The 18,244-nt window shown below is 48.0% G+C and overlaps 1 protein-coding gene across 1 annotated transcript in view; it reads left to right on the forward strand.

The window, feature by feature from the left end:
• Window positions 1-306: 306 nt before the first annotated feature.
• Window positions 307-18,244, forward strand: part of LOC129707976 (tRNA selenocysteine 1-associated protein 1-like) — a 37,985-nt gene continuing 20,047 nt past the window's right edge. The window contains exons 1-2 of the mRNA XM_055653503.1: window positions 307-409; window positions 12,664-12,761. Coding sequence (XP_055509478.1) covers window positions 386-409; window positions 12,664-12,761 — 122 coding nt within the window. The 5' untranslated portion in view covers window positions 307-385. The remainder of the gene's footprint in view (window positions 410-12,663; window positions 12,762-18,244) is intronic.

Here is an 18,244-nt window from a genome sequence, read left to right on the forward strand (position 1 = left end):
ACTACAACCACACCACGGCGCGGTAAAGTGACGTTCCCGACCACCGGTCGCGTCAACACACGCGTCATCATATACGTCATCACACGCGTCAGCCCACGGGAAGGACCCATCGTCAGAACTACAAATCCAGTGCGGCGCATCTCACTGACGTCAAGCGACAGCCTGGCCGGCTGCCTGCGGCGCCCGCTGCTTGATTTGGACCGCTACCCGGGCAGTTGTAGCTGCTGGGAGAGTGGTTTGTGTGTTCTGGGTTGATGGGGGGTGTGTGGCGGGTGTGCGGCGGTGCCCGGGGTCGGGGCGGTGAGGGGAAGGGTGGGCTCAGGCGGGCTGCGGGCGTCTCCCCTGGAGGGGTCCTGCGAGGCTGCGGCGGCGCTGTCGTCGGGAAATGGCCACCCTGTGGATGGGAGACGTGAGTGGGGGAGAGTGGGGGGGGGGTGGTGGCCTCCCCTCCTCATGGGGGTGATGGTGATGGTGATGGTGATGGTGATGGTGATCCCCTCATGGGGGTGATGGTGATGGTGATGGTGATCCCCTCATGGGGTGGGGGAGGGGGAGGGAGTGGGGGGTGGCGACTCCCCCCTGAGGGGAGGAGGGGAGAGTTTGAGGTTAATGATCCCTGAGATGCTGTGGTGATGGGGGTTGGTGACACCACTTATATGGTGGTGGGTGGTGGGAGGGACAGTGGGCTGAGGTGGAGGGGGGTTATAAAGGGGAGGGTGTGGGAAAAAGGGGTAACCCCTCAGGTCCTGGGCTGGGAGGAGAGAAGAGAAGGAGGGGAGGGTGAGGCAAGGCAAGGCAAGGCAAGGCAAGGCAAGTTTATTTGTATAGCACCTTTCAACAACAAGGTAATTCAAAGTGCTTTACATAAAACATTATAAGCATTGGAAAGAAACACATATGAAATTACATTTAGATGTAAAACGATTATTAGATTATTCAGATAAAATAATTACAAAATTAAAAGCAATCAAATAAAATATTTAAAATAGAATAAAACCAGGATTAGAAGTTACAGGGCAGTATAGGTAATTAATAAATTGTATTGTTTACTGAAAGGCAGCAGCAAACAGAAAAGTCTTCAGTCTAGATTTAAAAGAGCTGAGAGTTGCAGCAGACCTGCAGTTTTCTGGAAGTTTGTTCCAGATATGTAGTGCATAAAAACTAAATGCTGCCTCTCCATGTTTAGTTCTGACTCTGGGGACGCAGAGCAGACCTGTCCCAGATGATCTTAGAGGTCTGGGTGGTTCGTAGCTAAGCAGAAGATCAGAAATGTATCAGAGAGAAGGAGGGGAGGATGAGAGAAGGGGGGAGGGGAAGAGATAGAAGGGAGTGGGAGAGAGGGGGGGGGGGGGTAGAGAGAGGAGAAAGAGAGAGAAGGGGGGTGACAAGGGAGAGGCAATGAGAGGGAGGTGGGGGAGAGAAGGTGAGGGAGGGGGGGTGGCAAGCAAGGCAAGTGTATAGCTGAGACAGGGACTACAGGCTTGATTCTTGGTTTCCAAAATATTCCAAGTGGAATTTAAACTGCAGGTGGTGGAGGTTGAGGGGAGAGAGAGGGTGGTGAGCCCCTCACAGGAGAGGTCGAGGGTGGGAGTGGAGGTTAATGACCCCCGAGATCCCAGGGTGAGGGTGGAAGGAGGGAAGGGGGAGAGGAGAGGTAGGGAAATGAGGAGAGGAGGTTAGAGATCTAGAGAAAGGGCGAGAGAAGATGTGGGAGGGGGTGACCCCTTGCAGGTCCCATGGAGGGGACCCTACGGATCCCTAGGGTACGGATGTGGAGGGATGGGGACTTCCTCGAAGGTCAAGTCAAGTTTATTTGTTACATACACATACAGTACAAGATGTGCAGTGAAATGAAAGTGGCAATGCCTGCGGATTGTGCAAAAACAACAGAACAGAACCAGTATTTACATTTTAGAAAAATAAAAAGACACAATACAACAGTAAATTAGTCCCTGGTGAGATAAGAGTTTACAGTCCTGATGGCCTGTGGGAAGAAACTCCGTCTCATCCTCTTTTCACAGAGTGACAGCGGAGGAGTTTGCCTGACCGTAGCAGCTGGAACAGTCCGTTGCTGGGGTGGAAGAGGTCCCCCATGATCTTGTTGGCTCTGGATCTGCACCTTCTGGTGTATAGGCCCTGCAGGGGGGGGGGGGATGAGTGAAGTTCCCATAGTGCGTTCGGCCGAACGCACTACTCTCTGCAGAGCCCTCCCGTCCTGGGCAGAGCTGTTCCCAAACCAGATCGAGATGTTGCCGGACAAGATGCTTCCTTGCTCCCATGGGAGGTGTGAGAGCCCACTGTGGGCTAACTGGGTTGGGCTGGAGGCCATGCTCCAAGTGTCCGAGAGTGAAGAGTGTTTCATTGTCAGGTGCACAAACAACAGAACAATGTTGAGCTTCTTACTTGCAGCAGCGTAACAGGCCTGTGATTGTACGCCTCATTGTCACCTTCCCCTCAGGACCATTTGACATTTCTTGAGCATCGTCTGCTTTGACTGGTTGTTTTCACACCTTACCCTTCCTTGCCTTTTCCCCTGACTCTCAAAGCTTGGAAAAAAACGGTCTCGACCCAAAACGTCACCCATTCCTTCTCTCCAGAGATGCTGCCTGTCCCGCTGAGTTACTCCAACATTTTGTGATTATCTTCAGTTTAAACCAGCACCTGCAGTTCCTTCCTACACCTTTAATACAATAGCATACAGATAAATATACAGTCATCCATAGTATATTAAATTATTAACAATAATGCAACTATAATAGTACAAAATCAAAAAGCGGCACAGTGGCGCAGTTTAGATCATCCCGAAGAGAAGGCCTGTACATCGAGGGCCGTCCGTAGTGGCGACTATGGGGGGGGGCGGGGGTCTATGGCCCCGACCACGGTTGAACAAGGGAGGAGGAACGGCTGAATTTTGTTGCCTTCCACTACAGTGAAGAATGCTGTGGTGGATGTTTGTGTTAAATCTTATTGTGTACTGTGTGTTCTTTTTAAGTGTATCGTTGCTGGCAAATTCATTTCACTGCATGTAATGTGCATGTGACTTTGACTTTGGGTAGAGCTGCTGCCTCACAGCGCAAGAGACCTAGGTTCAATCCTGACCTCGGTGGCCATCTGGGACAGCCCAATGAGAAAGCGGAATACAAACAAGTCAAACTCAAGTACTAAAGGTGGAGCAAAGGGGAAGATACAAACTATATACAAAATATAGTTCTCAGCATTGTAGCGCATCAGTTCCAGAGACAAAGTCCAATTGCTCAATGGGGTAGAGGCGAATCGGACAGCACCCCAGCTTATGGAAGCCTGGCAACAGGAGCAAACTTGCAGGGAAATTGAGAAAGTGTGGCGTTACATTATTGGCCTTAATGTTGTTCTCTTCCATGGAGAAAATAATTCGCAGCGGTGGAGTTGCTGCTTCACAGTGCCAGAGACCCGGGTTTGATCCTGACTACGGGTGCTGTCTGTACAGACTTTGTACAGTCTGCCTGTGACCGCATGGGTTTTTCGTGCCTACTAGTTTTCTCCCACATTCAAAAGACGTGCAGGTTTGTAGGTTAATTAGATTATGTCAGTTTTAACATTGCATCTGGAGTTTAGAAGGATGAGAGGGAATCTTATTGAAACATTTCAGATTATTAAGGGTTTGGACACGCTAGAGGCAGGAAACGTGTTCCCGATGTTGGGGGAGTCCAGAACCAGGGGCCACAGTTTAAGAATAAGGGCTAAGCCATTCAGAATGGAGACGAGGAAACACTTTTTCTCACAGAGAGTTGTGAGTGTGGAATTCTCTGCCTCAGAGGGCGGTGTAGGCCGGTTCTCTGGATACTTTCAAGAGAGAGCAAGATAAGGCTCTTAAAGATAGCGGAGTCAGGGGATATGGGGAGAAGGCAGGAACGGGGTACTGAATGGGGATGATCAGCCATGAATGGCGGTGCTGGCTCTAAGTGCCGAATGGCCTACTCCTGCACCCATTGTCTATTGTCTATCCCAACTTCTAAACTCAAATCCCTGACCGATGAAGGCAAGCGTGCCACAAGCCGCCTTCACCACCCTACCTACCTGCATCTTCACGGATAAATCGCCGAGTCATGGTCACCATGCGGACGGCTCGATTGTAATCATGTATTGCCCTTTCACTGACTGGATCGTGTTAAAGAAAACTTTAAAAAACACAACACAAAGATCGGGTAACACAATCAAAGTGCAGTGACCGCTAGGAGATTGTTCAACCCCCCCCCAAAAGACACAACAGAGTAAATTCCACCCCCACAACAGATAAGCAAATGTCCTGTCACCCTTTCAACCTTACTGTATTGTTTTACGATTGCCATTTGACAACAGAATCAGACTAAAGTAAACTGCAGTGTCAGCTACACATGCTCAGTGTCAACCTCCTTTGAAGCACAGAATTATTTTAACACATGAAGAGTACTTTAAACATTTTTAAATATTCTACCAAGGCAGCACCTTTACCACCTCAGGCAGCTGAGGAAATTCAGAGTCTCTCTGAGGATCCTTCAGTGCTTCTACTCTGGGGCTGTAGAAAGCATCTTGTCCGGCAACATCACAATCTGGTTTGGGATCAGCTCTGCCCAGGACAGGAAGGCTCTGCAGAGAGTAGTGCGTTCGGCCAAACGCACCACGGGAACTACACTCACCCCCCCTGCAGGACCTATACACCAGGAGGTGCCGATCCAGAGCCAGCAAGATCATGAAGGACCCCTACCATCCCAGCAACGGACTGTTCCAGCTGCTACGGTCAGGCAAACGCCTCCACTGTCACGCTGCGAAAACAGAGGATGAGACGGAGTTTCTTCCCACAGGCCGTCAGGACTGTAAACTCTTATCTCACCAGGGACTAATTTACTGTATTGTTGTGTCTTTTTATTTTTCTAAAATGTAAATACTGGTTCTATTCTATTCTGTTGTTTTTGCACAATCCGCAGGCATTGCCACTTTCATTTCACTGCACATCTTGTATGTGTATGTGTGACAAGTAAAGTTGATTTGACTATTCTCAAAGCTTTGCAATTAATTTTTGTCAATGGCACACAACAAAAGCTTTTCACTCTACCTCAGTACATGTGACAATAAATGCTGGCAAGCAGGACTAGTCTAGATGGGACAGGTTGGTCAGTGCGGGACAAGTTGGGCCTATTCCCACAGTGTGCGACTGACTGCTCGCTGTAAATGTTTAAGAAGGAACTGCAGATGCTGGAAAAATCGAAAGTAGACAAAAAAAAATGCTGGAGAAACTCGGCGGAAGAGGCAGCATCTGTGGAGAAAAGGAGTAGGCGACGTTTCGGGTCGAGACCCTTCTTCAGACTGATGTCGAGACCCGAAACGTCGCTTACTCCTTTTCTCCATAGTTGCTGCCTCACCCGCCAAGTTTCTCCAGCATTTTTCATCTACTCACAGTAAATGGCTCAATTGTAATCATGTATTGTCTTTCCACTGACTGGATAGCACACAGCAAAAGCTTTTCACTGTACCTCAGTACACATGACAATAAACTAAACTCAAAGACTATGAATCTATACATTTGGACAGGTTTAACAAAGAAACATAGAAATCCTGTTGATTAGACAGTAGGTGCAGGAGTAGGCCATTCGGCCCTTCAAGCCAGCACCGCCCTTCAATGTGAACATGGCTGATCATCCCCAATCAGTACCCCGTTCCTGCCTTCTCCACATGTCCTTTGATTCTGTTAGCCCTAAGAACTCTATCTAACTCTTTTGAATGCATCCAGTGAATCGGCCTCCACTGCATTCTGAGGCACAGATTCACAACCCTCTGTGTGAAAAAGTTTTTCCTCATCTCAGTTCTAAATGGCCTACCCCTTATTCTTAAACTGTGGCCCCTGGTTCTGGACTCCCCCAACATCGGGAACATGTTTCCTGCATCTAGCCTGTCCAATCCCTTGATCATTTTCTATGTTTCTATAAGAATCCCTCTTATCCTTCTAAATCCAATGACTACAAGCCCGATCACTCCATTCTTTTATCATATGACAGTCCCGCCATCCCAGGAATTAACCTACGCTGCACTCCCTCAATAGCAAGAATGTCCTTCCTCAAATTAAGGGACCAAAACTGCACACAATACTCCAGGTGTGGTTTCACCAGGGCCCTGTACAACTGCAGAAGGACCTCTTTGCTTCTATACTCAACTACTATCTTTATGAAGGCCAACATGCCTTTCGCTTTCTTCACTGCCTGCTGTACCCGCATGCTTACTTTATTTGACTGATGAACAAGGACCCCCAGATCCCGTTGCACTTCCCCTTTTCCTAACCCGACGTCATTCAGATAATAATCTGCCTTCCCGTTCATACCTCCAAAGTGGATAACCTCACATTTATCCACATTAAACTGCATCAGCCTGGCATCTGCCCACTCACCCAACCTGTCCAAGTCACTCTGCATCCTCATAGCATCCTCCTCACAGTTCACTCTGCCACCCAGCTTTGTGTTATCTACAAATCTGCTAATGTTACTTTTAATCCCTTCATCTAAATCATTAATGTATATTGTAAATAGCTGCAGTCCCAGCACCGAGCCTTGAGGCACCCCACTAGTCACTGCCTGCCATTCTGAAAGGGACCCGTTAATCCCTACTCTTTGTTTCCTGTCTTCCAACCAATTTTCTATCCATGTCAGCACTCTACCCGCAATACCATATGCCCTAATTTTGCCCACTAATCTCCTGTGTGGGACCTTATCATAGGCTTTCTGAAAGTCCAGGTACACTACATCCACTGACTCTCCCTTGTCCATTTTACTTGTTACATCCTCAAAAAATTCCAGGAGATTTGTCAAGCATGATTTTCCTTTCGTAAATCCATGCTGACTTAGACTGATCCTGTTACTGCTATCCAAATGTGCCGCTATTTCATCTTTGATAATCGACTCCAGCATCTTCCCCACCACCGATGTCAGGCTAACTGGTCCATAATTCCCTGTTTTCTCTCTCCCTCCTTTCTTGAAAAGTGGGATAACATTAGCTGTCCTCCAATCCGCAGGAACTGATCCTGAGTCTATAGAACATTGGAAAATGATCACCAATGTGTCCACGATTTCTAGAGCCACTACCCTAAGTACCCTGGGATGCAGACCATCAGGCCCTGGGGATTTATCAGCCTTCAGTACCACCAGTCTACCCAACACCATTTCCTGCCTAATGTGGATTTCCTTCAGTTCCTCCGTCACCCCAGATCCCCTGGCCACTAGTACATCTGGGAGATTGTTTGTGTCCTCCTGAGTGAAGACGGAACCAAAGTACCTGTGCAACTCGTCTGCCATTTCCTTGTTCCCCATAATAAATGTACCTGTTTCTGTCTTCATGGGACCCTAGACGGGACATGTTGTAGCCCTGTCCCACGGTACGAGTTCATTCCAAGAGCTCTCCCGAGTTTAAAAAAAAATCAAATTCATGATAAGCACAGAGAATGAACATAGCGGGTACGTCGGAGCTCAGGGACGTCTCGTAGCGCTAACGGCACATACTCGGGAACACTCGCTAATGGCAGGTAAGCACGGGAAGACTCGCAAAGATTTTTCAACATGATGAAAAATGTCCACGAGTGCCCCGAGCACTGACGAGAGTGGCCATTACCGTAAATCTCCGAGTTCGAATCAGGGCAAACTCAGGAGAGGTCTTGGAATGAACTCATACCGTGGGACAGGGGTTTTGGTCCGTGTGGGCAAGTGGGTCTGTTTCCACACTCTACAATGTACAAAAGAAAGATACAGCCCATACCTTGTCCTGCCATGACCCTCTTCACCGAAGCCTTGCACTTGCCCTCCACACAGTTAGTGCCTGCACACACTGGGATCAGTCATTAGGGTGCTAACTGCTTTCAGCTGCCCTCGTTGAGTGCGCGTTGACTTTTAAAGGTCCCACTGTTCTGTTCCTCCCCTCCCCTCCTCTCCGTTGCAAAACTCTGGTTCCTCTAAGTTTTCTTTTCACTCCAATGACACACACTCTCCCCCCTCTCCCTCTCCCCCCCCCCCCCCCCTCTCCCCCCCCATCTCTCTCCACCCTCTCCTCTCCTCTCCCCCCTCTCCTCCTCCCTCTCTCCTCCTCCCCCTCTTCCCTTCTCTCTCTCCCTCTCTCTCTGCATGTTTACTTCAAGGAGGGTGTTTTATTGTCATAGAGCACCCTCCAAAATGTTTGGGACAATGACCCGTCATTTATTTATTTGCCTCTGTACACAATTTGAGATTTGTAATAGAAAAAAAAATCACATGTGGTTAAAGTGCACATTGTCATATTTTAATAAGGGCCATTTTTATACATTTTGGTTTCACTATGTAGAAATTACAGCAGTGTTTATACATAGTCCCCCTATTTCAGGGCACCATAGTGTTTGGGACACAGTAATGTCATGTGAATGAAAGTAGTCATGTTTAGTATTTTGTTGCATATCTTTTGCATGCAATGACTGCTTGAAGTCTGTGATTCATGGACATCACCAGTTGCTGGGTGTCTTCTCTGGTGATGCTCTGCCAGGCCTGTATTGCAGCCATCTTTTGGGGGCTAATCCCCTTCAGTTTTCGCTTCAGCATATAAAAGGCATGCTTAATTGTGTTCAGATCAGGTGATTGACTTGGCCACTCAAGAATTAACCATTTTTTAGCTTTGAAAAACTCCTTTGTTGCTTTAGCAGTATGTTTGGGATCATTGTTTTAGAAACTTAGAAAATAGGTGCAAGAGTAGGCCATTCGGCCCTTTGAGCCTGCACCGCCATTCAATATGATCATGGCTAATTATCCAACTCAGTATCCCATACCTGCCTTCTCTCCATACCCCTTGATCCCTTTAGCCACAAGTGCCACATCTAACTCCCTCTTAAATATAGTCAATGAACTGGCCTCAACTACCTTCTGTGGCAGAGAGTTCCAGAGATTCACCACTCTCTGTGTGAAAAATGTTTTTCTCATCTCGGTCCTAAAGGATTTCCCCTCTATCCTTAAGCTGTGACCCCTTGACCTGGACTTCCCTAACATCGGGAACAATCTTCCTGCTTCTAGCCTGTCCAACCCCTTAAGAATTTTGGAGAAACTCAGCGGATGCAGCAGCATCTATGTCTGAAGAAGGGTTTTGGCCCGAAACGTTGCCTATTTCCTTCGCTCCATAGATGCTGCTGCACCCGCTGAGTTTCTCCAGCTTTTTTGTGTACCTTCGATTTTCCAGCGTCTGCAGTTCCTTCTTAAACCCTTAAGAATTTTGTAAGTTTCTATAAGATCCCCCCTCAATCTCCTAAATTCTAGCGAGTACAAGCCGAGTCTATCCAGTCTTCATATGAAAGTCCTGACATCCCAGGTCTTGCTGTAGAATGAACCACCGGCCAATGTATTTTGAGACATTTGAACTTGAGCAGATAGGATGTGTCTATACACTTCAGAATTCATTATGCTACTACCATCAGCAGTTGTATCATCAATGAAGATAAGTGAGCCAGTACCTTCAGCAGCCAATACATGTCCAGGCCATTATCCACATGCCCACCCCCACCACCGTGTTTCACAAATGAGGTGGTATGCTTTGGATCTTGGGTAGTTCCTTCTCTCCTCCATACTTTGCTCTTGCCATCACTCTGATAATCTTCATCTCATCTGCCCACAAGACCTTTCTCCAGAACTGTGGTTGCTCTTTTAAGTACTTCTTGGCAAACTGTAACCTGTTTTTGCAGCTAACTAGTAGTTTGCATCTTGCAGTGTAGCCTCTGTATTTCTGTTCATGAAGTCTTCTGCGGACAGTGGTCATTGACAAATCCACATCTGATTCCTGAAGAGTGTTTCTGATCTGTCGGACAGGTGTTTGGGGATTTTTCTTTAATTATAGAGAGAATTCTTCTGTCATCAGCTGTGGAGGTCTTCCTTGGCCTGCCAGTCCCTTTGCGATTAGTAAGCTCACCAGTGCTCTCTTTCTTCTTAATGATGTTCCAAACAGTTGATTTTGGTAAACCTAAGGTTTGGCTGATGTCTCCAACAGTTTTATTCTTGTTTCTCAGTCTCATAATGGCTTCTTTGACTTTCATTGGCACAACTTTGGTCCTTATTGTTGATAAACAGCAATAAAAGTTTCCAAAGGTGATGGAAAGACTGGGGGAAAGACTAGGTGCTGAGAGCTCTCTTATACCCGCATTAAGGAGGCAATTAAACACACCTGAGCAATTACAAACGGCTGTGAAGCCATGTGTCCCAAACATTATGGTGCCCTGAAATGGGGGGACTATGTATAAACACTGCTGTAATTTCCACATGGTGAAACCAAAATGTATAAAAATGGCCTTTAATAAAATCTGACAATGTGCACTTTAACCACATGTGATGTTATTCTATTACAAATCTCAAATTGTGGAGTACAGAGACAAATAAATAAATGATGGGTCTTTGTCCCAAACACGGAGGGCACTGTATGTGCCAAAACAGAACAACTCTTGACAGATTAACCGCGTTGCCACAGCAACGGAGGTCACGGCCACCGAGAGGAATTCAATGGTGTCCGGAACGTTCCGCCGAGGAGCCCAGATACCGGCCCGCAAAGTCGGACTCGGAAGTCATCTACGGCAACGGATCTGCCGGAGCAGGGTGGGAATTTTGCCCAGATTAAAATGAGGGGCCACACCACCAGCCAGAAATTCGGTGGCGAAACATAGAAAATAGATGCAGGAGGAGGCCATTCGGCCCTTCGAGCCAGCACCCCCATTCATTGTGATCATGGCTGATCGTCCACAATCAATAACCCGTGCATGCCTTCTCCCCATATTCCTTGATTCCACTAGCCCCTAGAGCTCTATCTATCACTCTCTCTTAAATCCATCCAGTGACTTGGCCTCCACTGCCCTCTGTGGCAGGGAATTCCACAAATTCACAACTCTCTGGGTGAAAAAGTTTTTTCTCACCTCAGTCTTAAATGGCATCCCCTTTATTCTAAGACTGTGGCCCCTGGTTCTGGACTCGCCCAACATTGGTGGACCCGTGCTCAGTTTGAAGAAGGGTCTCGACCCGAAACGTCACCTTGTCTCCAGAGATGCTGCCCGACCCGCTGAGTTACTCGGGCACTTTGTTTCTAACCTACTAAACCTGCACGTTTTTGCAGTGTAGGAGGAAACCAGAGCACCCGGAGAAAAACTCACGGGGAGAACGTACAAACTCCGTACAGACAGCACCCGTGGTCAGGAATGAACCTGGGTCTCTGGCGCCGTGAGGCGGCAACTCTAATGCTGCGCCCTTGCTCTTCGTAATAATCTATAAACAAACTTGTTTGCATATCTCTATTATTTAAAAGTGTAATCATACCTTACCCCTCGCATTGATAGATTGATTAAGTGAAAGTTACAGCATGGAAACAGGCCCTTCGGCCCACCGAGTCTACACAAAAGATCGCCCACCCGTTCACAATAGTTCTATGTTATCCCACTTTGTCATCCACTCCCTACATACCAGGGGCACTTTACAGAGGGCCAATGAACCTGCAAACCTGTAAGTCTTTGCAATGTGGATTTAAGGCAGCACGGTGGCGCAGCGGTAGAGTTGCTGCCTCACAGCGCCTGAGACCCGGGTTCGATCCCAACTACGGGTGCTGTCTGTACGGAGGTTGTACATTCTCCCCGTGGCCTGCGTGGGTTTTCTCCGGGTGCTCTCCGGTTTCCTCCCACACCCAACGACGTACAGGCTTGCAGGTTTGAGTTAAATTGTAAATTGTCCCCTAGTGTGGAATGATAGCGCTAGTGTAAGGGGTGATCGCTGGTCGGCGCGGACCCCGTGGACCGAAGGGGCCTGTTTCCGCACTGTATCTCCCAAGTCATACGCAGGAGCACCTGGAGGAAACCCACGCAGGTCACGGGGAGAATGTGCAAACCACACGTGCAGGCAGCGACCAGAGTCAGGATCGAACCCGGGTCTCTGACAAGTCAAGTCAAGTTTATTTGTCACACAGACACATACAAGATGTGCAGTGAAATGAAAGTGGCAATGCCTGCGGATTGTGCAAAAAACAACAGAACAACAGAACAAAATAGAACAGAACCAGCATTTATATTTTAGAAAAATAAAGACACAACACAACAGTAAATGAGTCCCTGGTGAGATCAGAGTTTACAGTCCTAACGGCCTGTGGGAAAAAACTCCATCTCATCCTCTCTGTTTTCACAGCGTGACAGCGGAGGCATTTGCCTGACCGTAGCAGCTGGAACAGTCCGTTGCTGGGGTGGTAGGGGTCCCCCATAATGTTGCTGGCTCTGGATCTGCACCTCCTGGTGTATAGGTCCTGCAGGGGGGGGTGAGTGTAGTTCCCACTACTCTCTGCAGAACCCTCCTGTCCTGGGCAGAGCAGTTCCCAAACCAGATTGAGATGTTGCCGGACAAGATGCTTTCTACAGCCCCAGAGTAGAAGCACTGAAGGATCCTCGGAGAGACTCTGAATTTCCTCAGCTGCCTGAGGTGGTAAAGGCGCTGCCTTGCCTTACGCACCAGTGTGGCAGACGCTCTACTACCGTGCTGCCCCTTTACGCAGCTCCTTTAAGTCTTGCCCCTCACATTAAACACACGTTTGGTCTGTCAATAGAACGTTCTTCTGAAATATTACTTCAAAACGTTGTTAGCACGAGCTTGAGAAATGTTGGAAAATAAATCGGTTATTTTCCTTTGTTTTTTTCAGCTGGAACAGTACATGGATGAATCTTTTATTAAGCAAGCGTTCTCTGCCATGGGTGAGCCAACAGTAAACGTGAAAATCATAAGTAATCGAATGACCGGGTAAGATAACGTTATAAAACTAAATTTTCCAGAGAAAAGGCGTTTGACGGCACTGGGCCTGTACTGGGTGTCAGCTCCACCTACATCAACCGACTCCAACTGGTCCAGAACGCAGCCGCCCGACTCATCACCCACACCAAATCCTGGCATCACATCACTCCAGTCCTCAAACAACTTCACTGGCTTCCCATCTCCCACCGGATCACCTACAAAATCCTGGTCCTCACCTACAAAATCCTGGCCCTCCACCATCTGCCCCCCCCCATATCTTACTGACCTCCTCTCCCCCTACCAACCCACACGGTCCCTCAGATCCACATAAGCCGGTCTCATCTCCATCCACAAGTCCAACCTCCGCAGTTTTGGGGACAGAGCCTTCTCCAGGGCAGCTCCCAGGCTCTGGAACTCCCTCCCCCAACTGATCCGCAATTCCGTGAACCTCACCATCTTCCAGTCCCGCCTCAAGACCCAATTCTTCACCTCTGCCTATCCTTAGCCTCACGTCCCACTCCCTTTTCATCTGTGCTTGAATTGCCTCATGTTGTGTTTTGAACTGAATTTCTGTCTTTAATTTGTGTACTAGTCATGTCTCTACTATTTATTTCATTCCGCTTACATGTTTTTCCTCTACTTGCTAAATTTTTGTAAGGTGTCCTTGAGACTCTTGAAAGGCGCCCATAAATAAAATGTATTATTATTATTATTATTATTATTATGGTACACCAGTCATTGAAAGTAGGCATGCAGGTGCAGCAGGCAGTGAAGAAAGCCAATGGTATGTTCGCATTCATAGCAAAAGGGTTTGAGTATAGGAGCAGGGAGGTTCTACTGCAGTTGTACAGGGTCTTGGTGAGACCACACCTGGAGTATTGCGTATAGTTTTGGTCTCCAAATCTGAGGAAAGACATCCTTGCCATAGAGGGAGTACAGAGAAGGTTCACCAGACTGACTCCTGGGATGTCAGGACTTTCATATGAAAGACTGGATAGACTCGGCTTGTACTCGCTAGAATTTAGGAGATTGAGGGGGGATCTTATAGAAACTTACAAAATTCTTAAGGGGTTGGACAGGCTAGATGCAGGAAGATGGGGAGGAGATCCCCCCTCAATCTTCTAAATTCTAGCGAGTACAAGCCAAGTCTATCCAGTCTTTCTTCATATGAAAGTCCTGACAGTTAATGGGATCTTTCTCCATGACATGGGGACCATCCTTCTTGTTTTGTGACACGTCTTCCGAGCTCGGCTGTGTCATGGAGGGGATTTATGGTTCTATGTTGGATTGTAGGCACCAAGGGTAGATACTAGTCTGTGAGATGGTTTGGGCTGTTTAAATGTATTTATGTTGCTATAAGAGATATGGCATAGGTGATGGTTGTGTGACCTTTGCAAAGGGATTTTTTATGTTATAGAAGACTGAGAATGTAACTCTGTTTTGATCTAAGCTAAACGATTGGGGTTTGCATATAGTAATCTTCAAATTGCTGTGTGGAATGCTATTGATAAGAAGTTGTAAAGAGGCCTTACATTCCTTTCCTCCAGAGATAGAAGGGGGAGGTTGTTATACAAAATGAAATTAGACCCAAGCTTGGGGAGAAGCAATCAAGTGTGACAATTAATGGCTTGTATGTGGCTGGAGTTGGGAATTGTGTGATTAGAAATAACAAAGTCTTTACCACTTTGTAAGAATGGGGCAAAACTCATATTTAATCTTTGTAATCCATAACTGTATTTTAACTATATGGTTGTAAGGAAATTAATTGTGAAGTGTATTGTGTTTAATTACGATTGTAAGGATTAGACTTTGTTTAAATCTGAAGTTTTAGAAATAACTTTCTTTTCCAAAAGTTAAAATATATGTTTTGTGTGTATGTATGTGGGATTGCTGTATGATGTGTATATTCTGAGAATTAGTTTTATATCTGAGGTTTTGCTTTATTGAAATAAAATGATTTTGAGCAAAGAGGTTGAAGAAACCACAGAGGGGAAGAAGGTTGTAATGGGGCTGGAAAAGGGAAAATCATGTGACTATATGTGTTGTCAATCAATGGAAAGGATTTAGTTAATTTGTTAATGCAAATAAGTTAAATGTATGGTAAACCATAATGATTGGTTAATAGTTTGCTACTCCTTTTGTACCATTCTTGTCTTTGACCTATATAATGTGTTGTGGCTGCTCCTAAGGGTCGTGCCATTATACTGCCAAACCCCTCGGCACAGGAGTGGCGCAGTCCGGAGGCGGTCCTTAGCCGGAGGGTATAAAAGGCAGGGTTTGGGTGCCATCTTTTCCTGGTTTCGTCGTCCCCTGAACCAGGAGGAATTAAAGTAAAGTGCTTCTCAAACTTCAGACTACTTGCCTCATTTTGAGACCCACGCACCACATTGGTGACCCCCGACGCTCCATTGGCATCATGATGGAGACAGAACAAAGCCCTATCTCCTCACACGCCAGCCCGACCCTGTCTCTGGACGCGGTCTCCGTGAAACTGCCCAGCTTCTGGACCACACGGCCGCTCATCTGGTTCCAGCAGGCGGAGGCCCAGTTCAACCTGCGGGGCATCACGGTCGATGCCACCCGCTTCTATTACCTGGTGGGAGCCCTCGACCAGGATGCGGTGGAAGAAGTATCGGACTTCCTCGCAGCCCCCCCGGACAATGATAAATACCTCGGCCTGAAACAGCTCCTGCTCCAAATTTACGAATTAAGTAGGATGGAGCAGGCAGGTAGGATCCTGCATATGGGGGGCCTGGGCGACCGGCGGCCATCTACCCTCCTAAAGGAAATGGTGGCGTTATTAGACGGGCACACGCCGTGCCTGTTGTTCGAGTACACTTACCTGCATCTGCTGCCGGCCTACATTAGGTTGCAACTCACAGTGCCCGGGGAGTTCGTGCCGTCGTCGCCGGAGCAGCAGGAAACGCCCTCCTCCACCCTTCAACGCCTTCGCGAGCGAGTTGGCAGGCTCACACCCGTCCCAACGTCCCGCCATGGGACATTTCGCCCACACGTGCCAATGGCCCTCACGGACTGCCCATACGTCTTCCTGCGCCGTGATGCCCACCGGACGCCACTCCAGAGGCCGTACGAGGGCCCATTCCGGGTGCTGGAACACGGGCAGTCGACTTTTGTCCTGGACATGGGGGGCCGGCCGGAGGCCGTGTCGATTGACCGTTTAAAGCCGGCGCACCTGGACATTGACCAGCCGGTGCTGGTTGCTCAACCTCGGCCCCGAGGGCGCCCCCCCTCACGACTCCCTCCACCTGTCACTCCACCTGTCCTCCCGCCGGCCCCTCGACCTGTCCCTCCACCTACGCCCCCGCAAGCCCCGGGATCTGCTGACTTCCGCACGCGGGCCGGCCGGGTCGTGCGCCCGCCGGTGCGTTTTGTGCCTCTGGTTCTGGGGGGGGGGGGGGGGGTCCTGTGGCGGCTCCTAAGGGTCGTGCCATTATACTGCCGAACCCCTCGGCACAGGAGTGGTGCAGTCCGGAGGCGGTCCTTAGCCGGAGGGTATAAAAAGGCAGGGTTTGGGTGCCATCTTTTCCTGGTTTCGTCTTCCCCTGAACCGGGAGGAATTAAAGTAAAGTGCTTCTCAAACTTCAGACTACTTGCCTCATTTTGAGACCCACGCACCACAGTGTTACATTTATGCCAGTCAGTAGTTCTTCCGACCTGCCCAAGAGTTTCTAACTCTGTGTTGGAAGGTTTAAAGAATTATCCAGCGCTGTCAGAATAAAGAAATGATTTTAGGAGCAATGGTTTGACTCAAGTTTTCTTGAATTAGACTGGCAAAAGAACTCATTTTAACAGTGTGGTCTCACCAATACCCTGTACAACTGCAGTAGAACCTCCCTGCTCCTATACTCAAATCCTTTTGCTATGAATGCTAACATACCATTCGCTTTCATCACTGCCTGCTGCACCTGCATGCCTACTTTCAATGACTGGTCTACCATGACACCCAGGTCTCTTTGCATCTCCCCTTTTCCTAATCGGACACCATCTATTGCATCCGCTGCTCTAGGTGTCAGCTGGTCTACATCGGTGAGACCAAGCGCAGGCTTCGCCCAACACCTCCACACAGTTCGCAATAATCAACCTGATCTCCCGGTGGCTCAGCACTTCAACTCCCCCTCCCATTCCAAATTTGAACTTTCTGTCCTGGGCCTCCTCCATTGGCAGAGTGAGGCCCACTGTAAATTGGAGGAGCAGCACCTCATATTTCGCTTGGGTAGTTTACACCCCAGCGGTATGAATATTGACTTCTCTAATTTCAGGTAGTCCTTGCTTTCTCCCTCCTTCTCCTCCCCTTCCCAGCTCTCCCACAGCCCACTGTCTCCGCCTCTTCCTTTCTTCTTCCCACCCCCACATCAGTTTGAAGAAGGGTCTCGACCGAAACGTCACCTATTCCTTCGCTCCATAGATGATGCCTCACCCGCTGAGTTTCTCCAGCATTTTTGTCTACTTCAGTGCCGTCTATACTGGGGTATGTTACCGACTCATCCTTGATTTTGCTGCTGGCCTCGCTGAGGCAGCGTGAGGTGTAAATGGAGTCATCAATGGGAGCTTCTGCTGCAAGCAGCATCTGTATTTTATTTAATGGGTCGACTGGGCTTGTATTCACTGGAGTTCAGAAGGATGAGAGGGGTTCTTATAGAAACATATAAAATTCTTAAAGGATTGGACAGGCTTGATGCAAGAAAAATGTTCCCGGTGTTGGGGGGAGTCCAGAACTAGGGGTCACAGTTTAAGAATAAGGGGTAAGCCATTTAGGAGTGAGATGAGGAACCATTTTTTCACACAGAGAGTTGTGAATCTGTGGAATTCTCTGCCACAGAAGGCAGTGGGGGGCTAATTCAGGAGAGAGTTAGATTTAGTTAGGGCTAACGGAATCAAGGGATTATGGGGAGAAGGCAGGAACGGGGTACTGATTGTGGATGATCAGCCATGATCCTATTGATTGGCGGTGCTGGCTTGAAGGGCCGAATGGCCTACTCCTGCACCTATCTTTCTATTGTTTCTATTTTAATATTGGGTAGCTTTACCTTGGTGCCTCCGTATTAACATAGAAACATAGAAATTAGGTGCAGGAGTCGGCCCTTCGAGCCTGCACCGCCATTCAATGTGATCATGGCTGATCATCCAACTCAGTATCCCGTACCAGCCTTCTCTCCATACCATCTGATCCCCTTAGCCACAAGGGCCACATCTAACTCCCTCTTAAATATAGCCAATGAACTGGCCTCGACTACCCTCTGCGGCAGAGAGTTCCAGAGATTCACCACTCTCTGTGTGAAAAAAGCACTTCTCATCTCGGTTTTAAAGGATTTCTCCCTTATCCTTAAGCTGTGACCCCTTGTCCTGGACTTCCCCAACATCGGGAACAATCTTCCTGCATCTAGCCTGTCCAACCCCTTAAGAATTTTGTAAGTTTCTATAAGATCCCCTCTCAATCTCCTAAATTCTAGAGAGTGTATAAACCAAGTCTA

The sequence above is a fragment of the Leucoraja erinacea genome, chromosome 2, assembly GCF_028641065.1.
Source record: "Leucoraja erinacea ecotype New England chromosome 2, Leri_hhj_1, whole genome shotgun sequence".
Taxonomy (NCBI): Eukaryota; Metazoa; Chordata; class Chondrichthyes; order Rajiformes; family Rajidae; genus Leucoraja; species Leucoraja erinaceus.